This window comes from Epinephelus fuscoguttatus, linkage group LG16 (genome assembly GCF_011397635.1).
Source record: "Epinephelus fuscoguttatus linkage group LG16, E.fuscoguttatus.final_Chr_v1".
NCBI lineage: Eukaryota > Metazoa > Chordata > Actinopteri > Perciformes > Serranidae > Epinephelus > Epinephelus fuscoguttatus.
Window position 1 is genome coordinate 12,976,537 of NC_064767.1, and position 22,671 is coordinate 12,999,207.

The 22,671-nt window shown below is 41.7% G+C and overlaps 1 protein-coding gene across 1 annotated transcript in view; it reads right to left on the minus strand.

The window, feature by feature from the left end:
* Positions 1-21,906, minus strand: part of hectd2 (HECT domain containing 2) — a 75,342-nt gene extending 53,436 nt beyond the window's left edge. The window contains exons 1-7 of the mRNA XM_049600373.1: positions 21,360-21,906; positions 13,704-13,845; positions 2,080-2,218; positions 1,857-1,959; positions 1,552-1,641; positions 966-1,030; positions 675-720 (exon numbers count right to left, since the gene is read on the minus strand). Of these exons, the coding sequence (XP_049456330.1) occupies positions 675-720; positions 966-1,030; positions 1,552-1,641; positions 1,857-1,959; positions 2,080-2,218; positions 13,704-13,845; positions 21,360-21,443 (669 nt within the window). The 5' untranslated portion in view covers positions 21,444-21,906. The remainder of the gene's footprint in view (positions 1-674; positions 721-965; positions 1,031-1,551; positions 1,642-1,856; positions 1,960-2,079; positions 2,219-13,703; positions 13,846-21,359) is intronic.
* Between the last annotated feature and the right edge of the window lie 765 nt (positions 21,907-22,671).

Below are 22,671 nucleotides of genomic sequence, written 5' to 3' on the forward strand. Positions count from 1 at the left end.
TTTTATAGACATGTCCAAAAAAGCATACGTGATATCATAATGAATTAAGGCTGATCGCTGTCATGTCCTTTTATTCTTCCCCTGTCGAAGTGGATCAATGACTCAACACTGTGACTGGATATGGCTTATCTGGACATTGATATGTGTATGGATGTCTCGATTTCGACTAATTGTCAAACATTTTTGGGGCTTTTTATGAACATATTTTAAACAAAAGCCAGAACTATGTATACTGAAAACTTTTCCAAAAGATTGTCTTAATTCCAAACCATTTCCAGGCCTGGAATACAGTTTTCTTTTTTTTAATTTCATAAGTTTTCTATGAATTTCAATCAACATACAGCAACTATAGGGGCAGCAATACGTAATTGCTACCGACTGTTGCAAACGGCGAGGTAGCAGCCAATAGCCAGTTAGAAAGCTAAGCTACTAGCAAAAAAGCTTGGCAAACATGGCAATTCATATTGCAACTAAGCCATTTATGTTACAATGGCTTAGCAAATGATGGACAACAATAGGAGTGATGTTCGGTTGTTTGAGCGACTGGATCTCAATCACATCTTAATGTGGACACTGGAGATACAAGGTGTCATTTTAACCGGGTCAAATATTTACATACAATCTGGATTCAAGACACATTTGACTTCAAGGTGTAAAGAGGATCTTTGACTCACCTGAACAAGAATGAAATAAGCTCGCAGGTCATCTTTTGTCCGAGGCCTGAAAACAGAACACAAACAAACACTTTTCACACAACACAAAAACCAACTAGTCAAATAAGTAGTTCAGTTTCTCTTCTATCACATCTACCTGCTTGGACATCATGTCCAATTTATTAGGATTTTTTTAATGACCAAATATCCGATCTGAATTCGTATTGTTTGAACAATTCAAAGCTGAAACAGATCAAGTCATTGAGCAAATGGATCCGTAAGATGCAGAATGTGTCACAGAGGCGTTCTCACCCTTTCCACTCCCTCAGCAGGCTGTTGATGATCCCTTTCAGCACTGACTTCTGGATGTCTTGAGGCTAAACACACACACACCAAAACATATTCAACGTCTAAAAACACAAAGAATCAGAAGGTTGAGTCAACATTCCTGAATGTCAGGGACCCACAAAGAGAAATGGAAACACTGGCCGCCATATTTACCTAACCTTTACTTAACCAGAGAGGTCACTTCAGAACACAGAAGTGTTTACAGGGGCAGCTCGGAGCGTTTCATGCTTGAAAAAAAAAATCTTCCGCTGTTTTTACATTCACTGACTGAACTCTGCCGATGAGTTCAGGCAAAATATTTTCTTACACTGTGTCATTAATGAGCATCATCTGGCAGCTCATCAAGTCAGCAAGTATGTGAAGTTTTATAGAAAGTGTGTAAACTTATATAGACGCTATAAACTCTGTTACAGACATCAAGTCTGTAACATCAAGAATCTGGAACCTGAAATGCCATTAAGGGATCAAACAGGGTGAACAGATCTGGAAGCATTTGTATGGTGAGCTCATGTGTGTGTTTGTAGGTAGGATGTTGTCATCACGTTCTTACTGTGCTGAGCAGTGCGTCGTAAACAGCATTGACAAACTTGGCGTTGACTCCTGAATCATCTATGGTGTTAAACGATCCGTTCGCCTCTCGCTGGGAACGGGGGGGACAGAAAATTGAGGAAAGAAAGGGTAGCAGAGAGCATGAGAAAAAATTAGGAAAACAGCAGAGGAAAAATGCTTTCCCATGGTAAAACAGTTATGGCGTCTGGTTAAATTTTAACAGCTTCTAAAACAGTTTTCTCACAACAGGCATTCTGTTGGGAGCCAAAGTGTATGTGTGTGTGTGTGTGTGTTTATGTGTTCTACCTTGAAGGCAGCGTTGATTTCTATGAAGGAGTCGAAGGTGGTCAGGTAAAACTCTCGGACCTCCCTCCAGTCACCTGATTGGACGGCACGCTCCATGTCCTCCCTGGCAACACAAACACAATGCTCAAAAAAACACAAACCCCGCCCGGCTCCAGAACTTGTTTTATTGTGTTTCGAGCATCAGAAGTGAGGTGGGAACAATCTTCAGGGCCTGGAAACTCACTGAAACTCCTTGGTGGTCTTGGTCCGCAGGGGGATGATGGGGTCAGAGGGGAACGGAGCTTTGACCTCTGGGGGCAGGGTGTCAATGGAGATCCGCTGCTTTTGACGAACATCGCTGCAGATCGGAGGCAGCTCTCTCCCTGGGTGAGAAAAACATACACAGGCAATAAACCACTAATTAACGGAGCTTCCAGCGGAGCAGGGGTGTCATGTTCATTTCAGCTCCAGAGGAGAAGTCTATTGCTCAAGACTCAACAATTAAAGTTATAACTTTGGCTGGGTCCAAACCTTTGAATCCACCTACTCAACCGAATTGACTGATTCGTCTGGAATCGTGACATCAAACAGCTGTGTTTCTTCAAGCGGTGCTCGGGAACCAGTGAGGAATAATAACAACAATGGCAAACAATGTAGACACTGCTATCAAGGCGGCTCTAAATAGACAGGTCTTCTAAATATTGCCCAACACTGTAGTTTGATTTTTCATTGCTTTGCTTAACTCTTAAACTCCTGGCAAAACAAGCATGTTGTCATGGCTGCGCATCAGTGTGGGTTTAGAAATGGCGTTAGATTAAGGCGGATACATCCGTCTCTAGAGGTTTGTTCAGGACTGAAATTGGAAACACAATAGTAGTGGTCATCTGCACAAAATGATTTTATCACTGTTGACCCATTCAACAGTCAGTCAAGACCCAGACAGGATTTGAATCAACTTCTCTGTGACCAAACCTGCCATGTTAGAGCGATCAGAGCTGCATCAGCTCACACACAGAAAATGAGTATAGATATAGATAAAACCAGAAGGGCACTCAGAGAGCGCAGACCTCAGTTCAGTCAGACAACTCACGTTTTAATTGTTCATTTCAACAGCAGAACATAGTTAGAATTTGGCGTCTGGACGTTTGGCAGCATCGCTCCCCACAGAGAGACACTGGGGAGTGATGATTAGATATGTCCCCCCTTAGCTGGAGCCTGCAGGTAGATGCTGGGGTGGAGGTGGGGCTGAAAGAGCGAGCAGCAGCAGTGATGCGGGGCAGCAGCGGGAAGATTTTGCAGCTTAAACAGACTGCGAAATTGGAAGGGTGTGTTTTGTAGATGACATATGGAGAGTGACGTATGACGTGTGTGTATGTAGACTGTATGTGTGTGTGTAGACTGAGCTGAGTAGTGATGCGCGCGTCACTGCTGCCCGACCTGCAGGTCCATTTGCGGGTCGGGCAGCAGTGATCGTCTGTTAAATTGGTCTGTAAATGATATTTTGACATTATTGGCTATTACTGTCATGGCATCCAAAGGTACTGATGCGTTGAGCAAGTGACAGTCCGCGGTTGTTTTCAAAACACACTTGTGTCATGTATTCCAAAAGAAACTTGTTGAAACTTTAAACAATAATTTATTGTACAAAATGGGGGAAACAAACGTTGACAAAAACGGTTCCATAATTCATATTAAATTCAAAAGATAACGAAAAAACAGCTACAAGTTAGAGGGAATAGTGATAAAGTGGTAAAACTTGGCATTGATCCACAGCCTCAGACGGATGCGCTCAAGCTCGATTTGGTAGGATACTATATTTTCACATTTTTAACAATCCAATTTAAAAGTTTTGATTTTTATTGATAACCTACATTTACCAACAACAAAAAGACTACATTTAGCACCAAAAAAAAGTAAAAAAAAAAAAAAAAAAAAAAAAAAAATATATATATATATATATATATCCCGAATATTTGGGTACAGACCTAGTGAGAGTTGCTACTGATACCACAGTGTCATGCCCACTCTCTGGTGCCCCCTAGGTCGCCCCGGTGAGTGTAAGCCAACCACCATTAACACTGTTAGCTCTGTCAGCAATGTTGCTGTTGTTAGCACTGCCACTGCCATTTTGGCTCAGCCACCTCTGTATGCTTGTGGTGTCCGAGGAGGGAGTCGTCTGCATATCTTGTGAGTTAAAAAGTGAAAAATAATAGATGTATCTGCCCCAAAATTTTGATTTGACGTTCTTCTTTGGCCCAGCTTCACCCTTCTACTAAGTTGCATCAATTAACAGGACAGTATTTTTTTTGAAATCCCGCAAACAGACGAATGCACAAACTGCACCAGAAACACAACTTCCTTGGCAGAAGCGATTCTATAGTTCAACAAAATGGTCATCACAATCGTGTTACAAATTGTGAAGTCTAACTCTCTCTATCTCTTTAACATCACTTCAGTCAGCTGGCTGCTACCTTAGCTCATTCTGCCAGTGAGGACATGCTTTACATTTACTGGATTTATGAGGCGTGTAAAATGATTCAGCAATCCATAAACAGATCAATCAAATAATTACAGCAGGAAGAACTCTGATTGAAACATCAAGCCACTGATGACTGCTAACAGCAAACCCACAGCTAAAAGCTTTAAAAATAAGAAAAGGGAATAAACAGAATAGTTTAAACAGTTCCTATCTGGAAACATGTAAAGTTGTAGAGAATATTTACAGCATGAAGAGAGACAGAACGGACAGTGTAAGGGAGCCAGACTGACACAGATTGACATTGATGATGTTGCTTCCACACACACACACACACACACACACACACACACACACACACACACACAAATGCCCAAACTACATCCATTAGCCTCAATCAGTGTGTAATGACAGAGGCCCAGCTGCACGATGTGACCACAGTGTACAAATACACACACACAGTTATTCAGAAACACGACATGTTCTCCCATCCTCCCACTCTTGTGACCATCTATTCATTCTGTTTATAATTAGCATCCTATTGTCGCCGTCTCCACAGTAACAATAGCCACCAGCAGGCCTGTTCAGGTGCATTGTGGGTGCTCATTCTGCAGGCACGGCCAGCAGAAGATAAAAGGGACGTAAGTACAGAGGTGGACGGACAGATTCAGGACAGTGTGAGCAGGTGTTACATCACAGGAACCCAAATGTTTCGGTTTGTGTTAAAAGTGGAGGAGCTTCAGACTGAGGGTGGCATGAGAGAAAAGGTCATCGGGTCGGTAGATTTAAGAGAGTGCGTCCTCTGGGAAGAAGAAATGTGTTCAGGAAATCCCATGTGAAGCTGTCCAGTGAATTGTTTTCAGTTTTTGTGTACAAGAAGAAATATTGGTCTGATAGTGGCGCTAAAGGAAAGGTTCAAATATAGTTTTTATGTACTATTTTCTGCTATGATTTATTGTTATATATCTGTATTTGTGTTTACTTTGTTAATGTTTTACAGATTTCACTGTTTAACCATTGTTTTTTTCCATTTATCAATATATATTTTCCTTACTTGTTTAAGCACTTTGTGATGATCTAACAAGCTGTCGCAGTAAGCATGGAGCCCACACTGTAACAAACTGCACTCCCTGAAGAAATATTATCATATTTTTGGAAAAATGAAACAGTGATTCCAGAGAGAAGCAGACAGAGGGGTCTACAGTCTGTGTTTGAAGGATATATCCAGGATGTCAAACTGACTCAGCAGCAACAACAGGTTAAAAAGACAAAGATAGTTAGAAGCTAAAGCCGAACTATAGGCTACAGATCACAGTGTAAAAGTGAACCACCACATCACTGCTGATCGCCACACAAGACAATGAATATAAAGGGAAACTTTACTGATATTGAACCAGCTGTGTGGCATCACAGTGTGTGCAGATGAACAGCCAGAACCTGGACCTCCGCCGCCGTGGCAAGTCAACGTTCATCTGCTCACACTGCGATGACACACAGCTGGTTGAATGTCAGCAAAGTTTCCCTGCTTCTCTTCACTGGTTCCTGTACAGCAGGGTCGGTCTTTGTTTCACCGTTATAATCATTAAAAAGCAAAAGCAGCATGTGTATACATTCAGTAGGCTATATCTTCAGTAGCTAGCTAGCCATTCTCGGAACCCATCGGCTGTATTCGGCGTCTGACTTCCGGCAGATAGCGATACAGCCTCTGGGGGCAGACCCCTGATTTTTTGGTATTCCGGTTTGATTTGGGCGGAGGAGGCGAATTTCCGTTTCCGACTTCCGTTTATATATAAGTAAATATGCTTGTTTTTTGCTTGTTTGCAGTGACGCCAATTGTGTTCCGCCTCGTTAGTTCACCGCACAGACCGATTAACCTGGCAACAGCTGCAGCCGGCTCAAACTTGATTGGTCAATATCACGCGGACTACAAACAGCCTAAAACCGGAAACCAGGGCTCTTCCACTCTTCTTCCGGAGGCAAGATCTCCGGGGTTTGCCTACAGACTCTACATTCACTGAATGTAGAGTCTGTATATAGAGGCTACTAGCTAGCTAACCCTACACTTCTCAGGGTTTAATTTTGGTTTTGGAAAAGGGAAGATATGTATATCTTTTTCCAACCTCTCCAGGTAACGAGTATCATTAATACACGACGTGCCCCAGGCACAACATGGGAACTGCCCATTGGTTCGACAGCCCATTGGTTCGACATCCCATTGTTCCGACCATATTAAACTCATTGTTCCAAAGTCCGTTCCGAAATCATCATGATGCACTGTGGTTAAGGTCTGGTTAGGTTTAGGCACAAAAACCACTTGGTTAGGGTCAGGAAAAGATCATGGTGTGGGTTAAAATGAAAAAGAAAGTGACAAACACATAAGCCGTGAGCCTGCTCCGCCTCAAGCTGGTCGCGGCGCACCATACGCCCGCCGCGAGCCGTTTAGCACCGCGGACAGTCGGACTAATGGGATGTCAAACCAATGGGCTGTTGAATCAATGACATGGACCCACACAACATTTAGCTCCAAATCCACAAAACCTGCCTGAAAATGAAGGAAATCTGAAACTACTGCATTAAAGTCAATGGAGCACAACTGTGTTGGTGTTGGACCCTGGTCTGAGCTGGCTAGATGCTACGTTATGATTGGCCAGTCTGCGTCCGGGGGCAGGACTTAGTGAAGGGTCAATTCATAGAAATATGTCAAATCAAATCAGTGATATAGTGCAGTGTTGATATGAATCCAATGTAAAGTGTATCATATCCAAGGAAATTACTCTTAAAATAAGTCCATGGTCCTGTGGTGACCATGACTATCCACACCACATTAGCTTTGGAGGTACCTCGTCGTGACTTAACATGCTGGTTGGGGAAAAACAAATCATATCACTCTGAATCATCCTCTGGGGACTATGAATATCCAGCATGTTTCATAGTAACCTGGCCGTTAAGTGCATTAATCTGTTTACTTGATTGAAGCAGTTGACGTAGCCATAGTTACACCTCACATGGGACATAAAGAAAGACATATAGAGCTGATAGAAGCAGAAGCAAGGAGCACTCTTGCCCTCTCTCCTCGTCCTTCACTGCTTCCTAATTAGCACCGCTTTGTCAGCTTGTGCGTCACCCAATTTAGTCCTGACAGCAACAAGGTTGGTTGTCATGACACCCTTTAATCTGAAATGTCACCTTCAAGACCTCCGAGGACACCCCCCTCCCACCTCTCCTCCATCTTTCATCAAAGTTTACTTCAGCAAAGCCTTTGATGTCTCTTGAGGAGGACTAACCTTCCTCAAGTGTTGACATCGAGTGCTGTCCATTAATTCACCTTATTGTTCCTGCTGAGCTTTAATGAACGGAGCAGGCCACAAACACGGGACTGAAGATGACCTGTTAGTAGTGGGCTATCGTGATTTTTTTAAACAGATATCTGCATATGTACGCAGCATCTGAAATCAATGAGACGAGATTTCATATCAAAAGCATTCTGGTTTCTGTTTGAAGTCTGAGAAGTGCTGACCAATCACAGCTGAGTGGCAGGTAAACAGACCATGTGGAGAAGCAGGAAGCATTGGCTCAAAATCTTGGAATCCATCAGCTATCGTCTGATGACAAGTTAGATTTATATTAGCTCTTTTCTTAATTTAAAAGTAATTAATGTTAATAGAGATAAGCCTAAATGACTTGTTCACAGAAGAGGAAGTCTTGGCCCACATCTCCAAAAACATCGGCTGTTACCCACAGAGGCTCATCGTCATCAGACTGATAGCTGATGGGTTCTGAGACTGACGGTCATCCAGCATATCAGAAAACCACATGAGGAGTTTTTCTTACAAAATTCAACATGCTCTTTTAATAAATCCATTTAATTAGGGTACAATTTACATTAAAGGACAAACACTTGGCTGAACATTGCTATTGGCCAGCATTCAAATGTTGACTAGTGTCAGACATTCATCGACGGCAATGGCCGATGTTTTTCCGTCTTGTCACGTCAGAGAGACTAACAGCCACAAATTAAATAAATGAGCAGGTACAAGAAGAATACAATCACTGCTTGACAAATGGACTCTCAGACTATGGCAAGTGGCAGCCAGAGAGCGAGAAATATTTCCCAGGATGCCGTTGGGACGGAAGGACGCAGTAAAGTCACTATCCTCAGATCAGGGGATGCATCCTGTTGTTTCCCTGGTAGTGCTACATTGTGAACAACAAATCTGTGTTAAAATTGGCAAGGGTACAACTATTTAACGTTAGCAGCTAGCTGTTAGCTGTTAGCAGCTAGTAGCCGCAACAGTTCACAGAGGTTGAATTGAGTTACATTATGATCCGTAAGTAGTGGGCAAAGGTAAATTATAATGTTCTCATGATGTGTTTAATATAATCTTGTAAAATGTAGTTTTAGTCGAACATCTTAAATAAATGCAGTTATTTAAACAAGAAATTTGTTGTTTTCACAGCACTATAAAATACATCTTAGGGAGAGAATTATCATAAACATAGTGAAAAGACTTTTGAAGAACTTATTTTAAAGGATGTTTTTCATGTGAAAGGTTATATTGAAAGTTGTTTCATAAATATTCACTCATTCAAAGGTAGTTTGATGAAGGGCTTAATTACTTCAGAACTGCTCAGTTGTTTTTTATAGTGTAGATTTCTTTTGTTTCCCTGGCACAAAAGGGAGAACAATAAGGGCAAAACAAAATAAGCGACAATATAAAAAGAATGCACCAGCTATCGACCAATCTGGTACTTTAATAAACATTGTATCAGCCTAGAATTTCAAAATCAGTACATCCCTGTAAAAAAGCAGTCCTTATTTCATTGGGGTTACTTATTCAATCAAAAAGCAACAGCAGATAAAACTCAGCCAACTCGGGTACACATGGACTGTCAATAGAGCGACACAAACTTGCTGAAGTTGTTCGATGCATCTCAATGTGTTCTCTGACCCCATTTACAGCTGGCATTAAAATGTGATCTTGGTATGTTATGTGGATAAGGAATGCCAGGTGTATACGCATGCGAAGGACATTGGGATCCTGAATGCAACTGGATCCGCCAGACCACATTTGGAGGTGGTCAGACTCACGCTGAGATTGGATATCAGTCTGTATAGCCACACTCTTAAGATAAATGGTCACCTAACTGCCTGTTTCTGATAGTGAATGTCACAGTTTACATGTTGTAAATATACTGTGTATCATGGACATCACTTTTTTATTATTTTCTCTGTGTGTTTAGGACATTAGAGATGTTTACAGAAGAACCAAACCAACAGCATGGCAGTACAGATATAATTTTCATGCAACCACTTCTGCTGCTTTCTTCTCACAGATACTTTCCTCTATGCACTCACTGTATCCTGCTGCAGTTCCCCAGTTTCCCTGCTGAGATCAATAAAGTTCTTAATCTCTTTCCATAACAAGCCGGACTTTGATGCCAGTGTTTCTAGAGAAGGTGTCATTGTGTTTTGATCTTTAAATGAAACTCAGACGGATCTCTGCTCTGCTCAGCCTCAGCACACAAAACCATATTTGACAATATTAAAAGGAAATACAAACCTCCTGTAATACTTTACAGATGAAATAGCAAATTGTGGTGATTATCCAGCAGGCCGGACGACTGTAACGGGCCTGAGGAATGCTACGCTATCTTATGTGTGTGTGTGTGTTGAGTGTTTTCACTTTCATATGGTTTTCATTTGGGGCGGAGGTTTGCATAATTATTCTGGCATCAGTAGCCGTGGTGACAAAGCGGGCTGGTGAGCACTTCGCTGGGTCTGCGTTCTCACGGCAGTCAGAAATAACCTCGCCTTTAACAGGAAGCAACATTCCCTTTTATGTCGAAATGCTGACGACGAATAAACAATATTGCCGCCGTCAATTTTGTCCTCTTCATCTTTCTTTTGCCTTCATCTTCTTTCTCTGTTGCACTGATACTGATATTTTGGATTTCACTAAATCTTAATCTGTTGTGTATTATTTTCTGAGAACTCAGTGACACTTAATTGAATCAAGCATCTGTAAACTTTCATTTTTCATGAAACACAGAGCAGGGAGGATATTCAAGCACTGTCCAAGAGAGAGTCTGAAATTTCTCCCTAAACCATGAAGCTGAAATGGCAGGAAATCGAGAACAGAAGCTTAACTTCAGCCCCATAAACGCCTGTCACTATCTAATTAGAAGTGTGATCCTATGATTTTCTGCATAGTGTGAGATTCTTTAAGTGCACAGCCACCAACTGGAAAACACGAACAGCTTTTCTTCGTCCTCTCTCTTTTCTGAAAACCTTCCACATCAGAGACGCGAGTTGCAGCTCCAGTGTCGTTGCTAGCAGCTCAACATAAACAGAGTCTGAGCACATACATCAAGCATACTGTAAACAGAGGAAGTAACACATCATTACATCCAAGACAAGACCACGATGAGAACAAAGACAGTGAACGCACCACGCTGATATTCACACTGCAGTTTGGTGATATGATGGCAAATAAAGAAAGTACTGATGTAGTTTGTTGCACAGCAGGAAGTCAACAGTGCAAACAGTGTGAGCTGAGTGTTGAGTGCATGACTTTGTGTTCAAACAATTTACACAGATATCAAAAAACTGACTTTTTGGGTTCTTATGAATGCTTGCACAGCCCAACAGAACATCCATGCAGGGGAGAAATGTTCAGACAGACCTCGATTTCCATCTGCAGAAATACATATTTGACCAATGAAATCCCTTGTTCCAACTGATGTCATACCTTCAGGTCATTAACCAGCTGCCACAATGAAGGACCATCTTAACAATTTGGTTTGTCAACACCCAATATCATGTAACAAACATTGTGATGTCACCTCGACAATCAAATAAAGGACAATATATGGCTTGAGATTACCCAGCAGCTGCTAACATTATGTGCTGGTCACGGAACAAAATGTGGGGAACATGGCAACACAGATAACTCACAACTGAGTTGTGAGTAAAGCGATGTGATGCGTAAAATTTCCATGAGTATTCCCACATCACATTTTGGCATCAAACTGGTGAGAAACAGTTTTAAGAAAGAAATAGGCTGCACTGCCAAAAAAACACTTTTAGAGGTCACCTCATATCTTACTATGTAATGACGACAACTCTGTCTGTGGGTGTGTGTCTGTTCCACGTTTTCCTCCTCACTGACTTGGTCAATCCATGTGAAATTTGGCACAGTGGTAGAGGGTCATGGGAGGATGCGAATGAAGCAATATTACATCAATTGGCCAAAGGGGGGCGCTATAGCAACCGCTTGAAATTGCAAACTTTGAATGGGCATATCTCATGCCCCGTATGTCGTAGAGACATGAAACTTTGCACAGAGATGCCTCTCCTCATGAGGAACAAATTTGCCTCAAGAACCCATAACTTCTGCTTATGTAGATTTTCTGCCATTTTGAATTTTTTGAAAAACACTTCAAATCGATCTCTTCCTAGGAAGTTTGAGCGATCTGCATGAAACTGGGTGAACATAATCTAGGGACCAATATCTAAAGTTCCCTCTTGGCAAAAGATGGAAAACTTACTAAAACTGAGCTTCTATAAGGCAATGAATATTGCGGAGGGCGTGGCTCATCACATAAAGGTGTATAACATCTCAAGGGTTTCACCCATCACCACGCAACTTTGTAGGCATATGACCACACATAATCTGAGGGGACCCCTCCATTACTGACCCCATCAAACAAAATGGGGGCGCTAGAGAGCTAATTTCTTATCTAGGCCTAACCGCCATATGGATGTTTACTAAACTTGGTAGATATGTAGAACAGGATGCCTCAAGGTGACTGGAGAAATTTAACTCTAATTGGCAACTGGGTGGCGCTATAACAACAGAAAAATGCTTAAAAATGGCTAAAATGCAACCAACCGCTGTGGCTCCCCCTGTGGACCAATGTTTTGGCTTTTTTTCTAATTTTTGGTATGACTAAGTCATGGTATGGTATGCTGTACATAGTCATGGAAACTGTCAGTGTGTCATTCAGTCTGTCCTACGTTTTTCTACTCACTGACGTGGTCAATCTATGTGAAACTGCACACAGGCATTGAGGATTGGCATAGGTAGAAGGTGACAAAGCTACCAATGGCTATGGACTCAATTTAGCGGTTTTATTTGCCACCATTGGACTGACAAATCTACCAATGTGTTGCAGTGGAATGCCTCCATCACAGCTGAGATCCACAAGACCAAAAGCTACAGGAAGAAAAAAACGTCAGTCCATTAGCTGTAAATTAAACCAGAAAAAATGCACAGGACATGACGTGACTCTTCGACTTTTGTCATAAATCCCAGTTCAGATCAAAGATTCACAACCTGAGTTGAGACAAGCAACGACCTGCAGTGCGCCCTTCTGCAACGTTCTAAAAACCTGCCAGTTCACACCAGTGCAACTAGATGAGACGGTGTATCATCTCTATGCAACAACTCTCAGCTTAAGCACATATAGCGAGCAGCAGCAGCGACCCACTGTCCAACAGTGGCACACCGTGAGGACAAAACAGAGGGCTCGGTGGGGACATAGGAGTACCTGCAGCAGTAAGCGAACACGCCATCTGCGGTCATTTTGACTTGACCAGCGGACTTCACTACAAGCTGATGAGCTGTAAAACAGATGACAACCTTTACATTCTAACACTGGCCACCAGCAATTTGACCAGATGAGTTGCAGGTGATACCATCAATCAGCCAGTTCACACTGCTGCAACTTCTCTCTGCAGCGTTCTAAAATGGTTTTGTGTTGTTGCAAATCTTTGGTCTGACCTGAGCTAAGAGTGCAATTTTTACTTTTTGTAGTCTTAAATCCAGTGCACCCAACAGAAAGTTCAACTTGAAAAGTGCACTTCTTTCTGTTTCAGTCACAGCCACACCAATCAACGCAATGTTGGTTCAGGCAAGTTCCAAATATGTGAGAAGGATAGAGGACTCTAGTCTACACAGAGAGTCCCATATGAGTCACATATGTTCCTTGAACAGGCTTCACATTTATATGATTACTTCATGTGTTTTTGACATTATTCATCTTGTTTCAGATAAAAATTTCTAGACTCTTGTGTTATGTTCTTAAAGCTCGTGCAGTGATCTGTTCCCAGACCATCGGACAAGATCTCACCCCATTGGCATTGACTTTATTTCTCCATTGAACCGCCAGCAGCAGTCTTGAAAGCCAAATGTGAGAATGAGACATTTTGGAGACTCAGTTTTTTGGATGCTTTTCTTTGTTTTGACAAACAACGTCCTCCTCTGATAACCAGAAGTTATGAGAAAATGAAAATGAGCTGATTTATTTTAAAAAGCACTGTAGCCTTCCAATAAATCAGACCTGACTGTTCCATTTGATGTAACACCACAGAACACTGGACACCAACTCACCATGTCTGAGCCACTGGGTGTTGGCCATTGTACCCGTCATGCCGCCAGCAAGGCCCCGCCCCCCTGCGTCCCTCCTCTGGCTCAGTGTGGAGATGAAGGTGCCCAGAGATGGAAATGGCTGCTTGGCTCCTCGCCCAAAACCCTGCCACAGGAAGATGACATTATCATCAGAAGTTTTGTTCATGTATTTGTAAGTTGAAGACACTCTGAAGGACACGAACATCCCATGAAAAAAAATCCCCAGAGTAACCAGCCTCAAAATGTTGGTGTTTCAAATTCATATTTCATACAAATGTAGCAGCTTTAAGTGTTTACAGGTTGATTTTTGGCACTGAATATTTAGTTTAGTCAGTTACTGTTTTCAAACAGTATCACCGGCGAAAATAAAAGCGAAAGCTGACCCCAGATTTATTCCAATTGGTGTTTCACCTCATGTCATCTGTGTATTTTAGGTGCTGTATCTGCGGTTTTTGTAGCTTCCCTCTTGGATGTGTGCTGCTTTTAGTCTGTCATCTGGTCACTAAAAAAATCCCAATCTCAAGGAACATTCTCAACACACTAAAATTGATTGCCGATTTGCTGATGCCACAGCGCTCGCCATCGGCTTGACCCAACGCTGATCTCCCCTCCATCTTGCAGTCGGATCTTTAAATTTTTCCACGCCCCATCTCCGCGCCTACCTTCCACCTGCATTCTACTGTAAATCATTGGCTCTACACGGAAAGGTCAGCGTCAAACGGGGTCGAGGTTCAACAAAATTGAACTTTCAGCGTTGCGTCCAAACGCCGATGAAGGCCACAATGTGATCCCGAAGTCAAAAAGTACCCTGAAGTCAGTGTTAAAGATTAAGATTAAAGTTCCACTGACTGTCACACACCTGAGTGTATGAAATTTGTTCTCCGCATCTGACCCATCCCCTGAGGGAGCGGTGAGCAGCAGCGGTGCTGCGCCGGGGAATCATGTGGTGATCTAACCCCCCAATTCCAACCCCTGATGCTGAGTGCCAAGCAGGGAGGCAATGGGTCCAATTTTTAGAGTCTTTGGTATGACCTGGCTGGGGATAAAACCCCCGACCTCCCAGTCTTAGGGCGGACACTCTCCCACTAGGCCACTGAGCTGGTTACGCCAGCTTCCATTAGAAAACAATGGCACAGCAGACATCAAGAGATTTTTAACACTGGTCATGTGCAAGCGCCTTGAGAGTGATGATTTTTTTGTTGTTGTTTTTAGAAAAATCTTGCATATTACACCTCTAATAATCCAACGTTTATTATCAAAGATGAAAATAACAATACATGTTTTTAAATATATGAACACTACACACCGCTAGCAATCAAATTTTTATTAAAAGTAAGTAATAAGAAAAATGAGGTGTATATTTTATCCCTGAATGAAAAAAAATCAAATCAAATATACACAATAATGCAGCTTTTAAAAGGTAAATTAAATAAGATGCTGCAATTAATTTCTACTTATCTGCCAAATATTCACTCTTTTACCTGTGATAAGCCAACAACACCTATATTAATTATAATAATTTATTACACGGCTCTATTAAATGCTGTATTCTGATTAGTCAGTCGCGGCATTCAGAGGTCTGATATTACTGTGTAATGACCGTTGCTATGTAGCCCAGCGTTGCTAGGGACGCTGCCCTGACAAGGAGATTCAGTCGTTGCCAGCAGTTGTTTTTTTTTTTTCTCTCCCCCAAATTTAATTTATAAATCAATAAAAATCATATAATTAATCAATATTCTGTCTCAAATTATTTTATTATATTATTTATTATTTATGATAATTAGCCGTGTAATAAGCGGGATAATGTATAATGAGCCGGTGAATACTGGGAAAATAACTCCCTTCAGGGGAATAGAAGAGAGGTTCTATTCCCCTGAAGGGAGTTATTTTCCCAGTATTCACCAGCTCATTATACATTATCCCTTACATATAAAACCTGACAACAAAGTGAATAAAAGTTACTTAAAAAGGCAGTTGCTACAGAGACTGAAGCTACATGTGAAGCTAACATACAGTAGCAGTAACTGAAGATCAGAATATGCAAAATTTTGCAATTTATTACTAATAGAAGAGGCTAATGCTAAAGAATGTAAAACTTTTGAACACCAATGCTAATTTATACATTTATTTTTTTCTATTTTTCTGCAAAATACGTTAAATAAACACCAAGTAGCGACCATCTGCGCGAGACAGGCAATGTTACCGAACAAGTTTACTAATAGAGTCTCTCTCTGTCTTCTCAGATGTTGCGGTTTCTCACCAGAATGGGAACTTCTTAAATAAATCCAGACATTCAGCTGCATGCACAGACAATGACAATATAACCCAAACTGAAGTGATCTAGCATAACATTTCCTAAATGTTTCCTATGATTAATCGCCTTCTGGTATTCCTCTATTTCAGACAGGTTTCAGGTCTCTGCAAGCTGCACAAGAGCCACAAGTGCAAGCAGAGGAAGACGTGAAGAGGAGGGGAAGGAGGGATTTATAGGAGGGAGGGGAAAATGGAAATTACAAGACAAAAAGAAGGAGAGAGGGGATGAAGTTGGCAGAGGCGTGGAGAAGGAGATATGAGGGTGAAATTTAAAAAAGGCAAGAAAAAGGGAGAAATGGGTGAAAGAAGGGTCAAGAAAGGAGAGATAAGGGAGGCAAAGGAGAGGAAATTGGTGTAAACAAGGCAGGTACAAAATAAAGATGAAGAATGAAGGGGGGGGTGGAGAAAATATGTGGAGCAGAAGAGGAAGAGGAGGACAGGAAGCGGGGGAAGAAAAGAGACAAAAGAATAGATGGAGATGAGAGAGCAAACAGAAGGAAGACAGGAGGAGGGGGGATAAGAGGTGGAGGAAGAGGAGGTGGAGAGATCAACAGATGCACAGCAGCCGCTCCTGACAGCAGCAAACACACACAGGCAGACACAAACACACACTCCAGCAGTGATGTGTTCACGGCCTGCAGAACAGAAGGAGCAGGAAGACGGTTAATCCCACGTTCAAAACCAATCAGTTTCCAAAGAAATGAAACCTTGAGGACAAATCGGAACAAAATCACAGTCTTGGCATCACACACACACACACACACACACACACACACACACACACACACACACACACAATTTCTCCTGTTTCCATGTCATTATATCATTTTCTCTCGTGTACACTCACAGAGGGAGAGAAAACAAAGGAGTGTTTGTCTGCGAAGAAACAACCTCAGCTAGTTAGTAACAGGTTGTGTTTCCAGAGTTATGACACAACACAAAAACAGACACACACTCGCAGCACACAAACACATGTGCATGTTCATCATGTGCCTTCGGACAGAAGCTCCATCCCTCTGATGAAACACAACAGGTTCTCCATTCAGAGCGGATCAAACACACCCTGGCAACACTGACACTGACTGATCTGCACACAGAGCGCTGAGCGGACGCACCAACGCAGGTTTTATCAAACGGATCCACAGAAATCAGTGAAAGGAGCAACATCTGTGGGATCAACACAAAGCTGGGTGAATGTTGAGACAATGACTCATGCAGTCAAAGAAGAACTAACAGTGCAGTGGACCATTTATCCTGACCTACATTTACACAACGCTTCTTATTATTTTCAACAAAATTTGACTCAGTGTGCTGGCGTTAGGGACACGGCTCTAAGGATGCCAGTGTGTGTTGCTCGGGCTACCACCGTGATCCAGACTGAAATATCACAACAACCATTTGATGGAGTGGCACTGAATTTTTGGCAAACATTCATGATCTCCAGAGGATGAATCTTTTTGAGTTTCATGTTCTCCTGACTTTTCCTGTAACCCTCACCACGCAGTTGATTTTTGTAGTTTTTAGTAAAATGTAATGTAAAATGTTCGTCCAGTTCGTTTTATGATCAAATGTCATTGTAAGCATGTTAGCACGCTAATTTTTAGCATTTAGCACCACTATGCTAAAACAAAGACTTACAGGGCTTCTAGCATGGCTGTAAACGTTCTAGTCTTGACTGTCTAATGCAGGGGTACGATGAATCTGAAGGTGGTCGATTTCTGGGCTGAACGATATGCTTCCTCGAAATAGTCTGAAACACACTTTGAGGTTCATGCTCTCCCATTTGGTGGGTGTGTCAGAGATGTTACCCAGTCAGCAGTTATGTGTATAAATCCAGTCGTATTAAAGGATCATTTTGCCGTTTTTCAACATCACCTTCATCGAAACAAATTTGGGTCAAGTGTGTCATAAAACAACAAGTTGGTGCTCGTGTTCTCACGGCAGCATTTACAAGCGGGCCAGATCAAATGCCTTGTGTGAGAAAGCTGCTCTTGATTGGTCAGAATTTCCATGTGGGAAAAATCCAGGAAGTAAACAAAACGTTGAAGAAGAGTACACTTGCAAGATAAATGTGACACTTTCTAATGTCACAATGGAGGGACAACTACACAGGTTGATTTTAGCGCTGCTCATCGTGGACTATATTGCTGTCATTGTTCATTTTAGTCAAACCATACAGTTTAAAAACGAGGCGCGGCTCCAACTAGAAAACAATGTTTTGATGCATTGGATGTGCTGAATGTGCATATTAAGGCAGTACAGGAGGAGGTGCACATTAATAATCCTCCAGGACTGTAACATGCTCATGTTTAACCCAAACAATGTGTAATGCGACTATTCTCACCACAAACAAGCCGCACAAGAGTTCGTTTGTAACCGGACCGAGACCACCTCTTCAAGAAGGTCTCAGTCCGGTTGTTTTGGTGCTCACCCGACTGCGATTGCTGTGTTCACATCTGCCCAAACAAACCACACTTAGGGGGTAAAAGAGCTTGAGTTTGATTGAAACGAACCAAACAGGGCAGGTGTGAAAGCACACTCAGACACTTTTACCTTTTGTAAACAGAACCACATCTGTGCTGCGTTAATATGAGAAGTTTCTGGGGGTTGAGCGTCAGGAGCTTAAGTGCAGTCCATCCTTGTACATGTGGGCACTACAGTAACAGCAGTGCAAGAAGAAAAGCTCAGCTTCTCTGTCAAATGCAGCTTGAGCATTTATTGCTCCGACTGACTGCATATACCATGAGCTCTGATTGTATGTCAACTTAAAACGTGGTGAATTTCGCTTTTAAGAAGGCAATGTGCCCCTGGTTTGCTGCATCCTCGCACCTACAAGCAACGAGTGTATAAATACACTCCTTTTTCAGGAAAGCCACAGAGCAGCCACATCACTCTCTTCTCTCTCCTAACTCTTTCATTATCAACGTCACAGCCCCACCCACACCCACACCCACACCCGCCAACTGACAGGTGATCTCTGGGAAATGTGGAGCAGAGTCACCACAGTGATGCTCCCCGAGCAACACACACGGACACTACATCCAGATCAGTCGCAGCTTGATTTTCATTGAGGACAAAAGGGTTGTCAACAAATAATTCTCGATGAAACAAACACCGACGACGTCCTGGTTCACATCTGACAACAGTTAACACTTTTAGCAGCAGTTTTTATCTCAGTGAGTCTTGTGATGTCAGTTCTGTCCAACTGGGCTCAGTCACTCAGTCTGAGAGGAAATGCTGTCATCCAGAGAGAAACCACACCAAGAGGAGCTCCACATCTGACTCTCTCTTTCACACACACACACACACACACTCTTTGCGCTGCCTTCCTTTCCCTCGGTCTCAGATGTTAATCTCTAATCAGATCCTGCAGATTATTGTGAGACTGTGTGTGTGTGTGTGTGTGTGTTGGTATCAGTTGCCGCCCACGGGAGAAATATTGCTTTTCCGAATAAAAGGCAAACTTTATGGCTGTCTTCTCCCATAATTTCATGTTCAAATATTTCTTCAGTTTATTGCTTTGAATGAAAGGATTGTCTGAATCATCTAACAGATCTGGATCTGGTGAGCAGGTCTGTGTAAACATGATCACCAGGTGTTTACTGAGACCTGCATTTGGTTAAAAACTGGGCAACCATGCATTAAATCGTCTGCACATTCGGTGGAGCTCTGGCACCAGAGGAGCAGAAAAAAAGCTGACTCTGGCTTGTAAGCAGCAGCCAGATTTAACTTGGTTTGGTTCTGCAAGATTTGAGCTGATTTAGGAGGAGGAATCAACTCTAGTTAGCAGCACTCAGGCCAGCTTTGGGCCAGAGACGCCTGACAGAATTGATCCAAGCAGGTTTGTGCTGATTCTGGTGCTCCATTCATCACAGGTCTGGGATGAGTATGGTAACCAGTTGTGACAGATTTAGGACACCGTTGGTCCCTTTGGCTCTCTGGGTGTGAAAGTGATATGAGAGAATGAGGAGAAATCAGACAAAGAGAAGCACAGAACCAGACTGAAGCAAAATAATCAGGCTCGATTCAAGATTCAGTCGACTGAAATCTTGGAGGTCTGGGGAAAATCTCGTTAAGAAAATTGGATGAATGAGACTTTATGAAACCCTGAGGCAGAAACAGCAGCTCTGGTTTAATGTCAAACTTTCTTCACTGAACACCAGCTGTCTCAATTTCATCGATACAATGACAGCTCACTGTATGTGGGACCTTTACTGTCCAGCCTTTGAGCCTGACTTTTCTCAGAACTGAGCTCGACGGGCCAGAAGACTTCTGAGGAAGAATCCGAGAATCAGTCTCACTGAAGTCCCGGAGAAACGAGCTGCAGCGAGAGAACGCATGCAGCCACTTTATGGCATTTCCAGACACAACCAGAGTCAGTCTGAGCAATGACAGACTGTTTATTGGTCAAAACCATCTGATCTGCACATTCCTGCTCCCTGACACAATGGAGATGACATCAACCAACCAGCCTGTAAGTTAGCCCGCCAGTCTGGGTCGTAGTGACACAGACAACCGAACCTGAAACACGCCGATAAACAGGCCAACACTGGTGCATTTAAAAACACAATTATTACATCATCTGACACGGCTGGAGAGCTGATGTCAGGAGTCATTATGTAAGACAGGGGCATCAGTTTTTCCACAAGGAGGAAACCGCAGTCTGCTGTCACTTTGTGTTCACTGCATGTTCAGGCTGAGAGTTTAAATATTATCTCAGAATCTGTTGAATATGATACAAGTTTTTAAAGCATGATTTGACTGAAAATTTGCATTACAATTACATGCACATGCATATGATCATCTACTGCACTGTAAGTATACCTCACTCCCTAACTGTATGTCATGTTTGAATAAAACAATTTTAAAAAGCACTTTAAATAAACAACAGGAATTATTACAGTAAAAACATTGGCATCATTTAGACCTTAGCATGAGGCTGCTGCAACAATGATTAATATAAATTAATCATATAATGGTAAACTATTGTGTTTTGCTTATTTTCTTTAATCAGTATTTTCCAAAAATGATGGTTTATAAATTATTTTGTAATCTATTTCAGTTTTTAAATAATGAAGGAAGTTTTCTGTTGTGCTATGCACCTTTTCTGCAATTTTTGGCAATATATTTTTTTAATTAAATTGTTATTTTTAATTTGAAATAAAGAAAAAAAAAAGAAGTATTCATTGGATGCTAGGTTTTTCTCACTTTGGTAAATACTACACTGTCAACACACAAAAAACAACATTTTTTTGCACAGCAAAGATAATTTTTCGTGAAAATCTTTTTTTTTTTGTATAAGAGGAGAAAATGCAGTTTTCTTACAGCTGGAGCGGAGCTGTTGTAAATTGGTGGAAGCCTCTCTCTTTCCCTCTCAACTCCTGAGAGCGCAAAATGTTCTCCATCCATCCTCTCGGTGTGGAACAGCGGAAAAAGTTGTTTTTTTCCCTGGAAAGACTCAGTCCTCTACAGCCTCTGTGTTTCTGCTCCTCACAGGGCTGCACATGTTTTTACCAGAGCCAGCTCTGACCCCGAGGTACCCGTCTGTCTGCTCGCTCCGGTCCGGTATTTCACCTAAATCAGGGAGATTCACATCCTCCAAGTAACGGGAGTGAAATCTACCTTCGTCGGACAGGTGGGCTCTCCGTTACGCGCACAGCTTGACGCGTAAACGTCTCCAAAAGCGGCGCGTTTGAAGTCTCCGGGAGGAAATCCTAAAGAGCGTTATGTTATCTTCGTTTTAAAGGAGTTTTTAAAACACGTTGAGGGTGGACTGCTGCCCGCTTCTTCTTCTCCTCCTTCTGTCCCTCTCTGCGTCGTCTGTCGGGGAAGCAGCAACGCTGCGGGCCGGCGCCATGTTTGGAGGAGGAGGAGGAGGCGCCTGGAGAGCAGAGCCTGGAGACAGCAGTGCCACACACACACACACACACACACACACACACACACACACACACACACACACACACAGGGAGAGAGAGTAACGGGAAATTGGAGCTTTTAGATTCACAATAAAAGGAAGAAAAGAAGAAAATTCCATGAAACTGTTAAAACACAACTGAACTGAAGGCAATAAAACAAACAGATGCAAACACAGGCCAATAAACGCAAGTATAAAAATCACTGGAGAAACTGAAATATGAAAATGACTTTAATAAAATATAATGAGGTAAATCAAAATAATAAATAGTGACTTAAAAAGTTTGTTTTTCAAAAAATGGGACAAAGTATTTCATAATATTTATATTGATATTTTTATTTTATTTATTATCCTAGAATGTATTTACTATTGTTATTATCATTATCATTATTATTATTGTTGTTATTATTATAAATAATAATAATTGATTAAATAATTAATTTTTTTTTTATAATAATCTACCTTTTTAACATTATTTTTTAAGACTCCAAGACATTTGCACTGATGAGTATATAAAGTTATGAGGAAATAAGGCCACCATCTCTGCCCCAGGGATCCAAAAATATTGAGAAAAAAAATATCTCTTCAGGTCATAAATTCTCTCAAAAATATTTAATTTCATCTCATTTAAGATAATTCAATTTAATTCACTTTAATTTAATTGTATTTAATTTAATTTAATTTATTAAATTTATATAAATAAAACAAAAAAAAGTGATC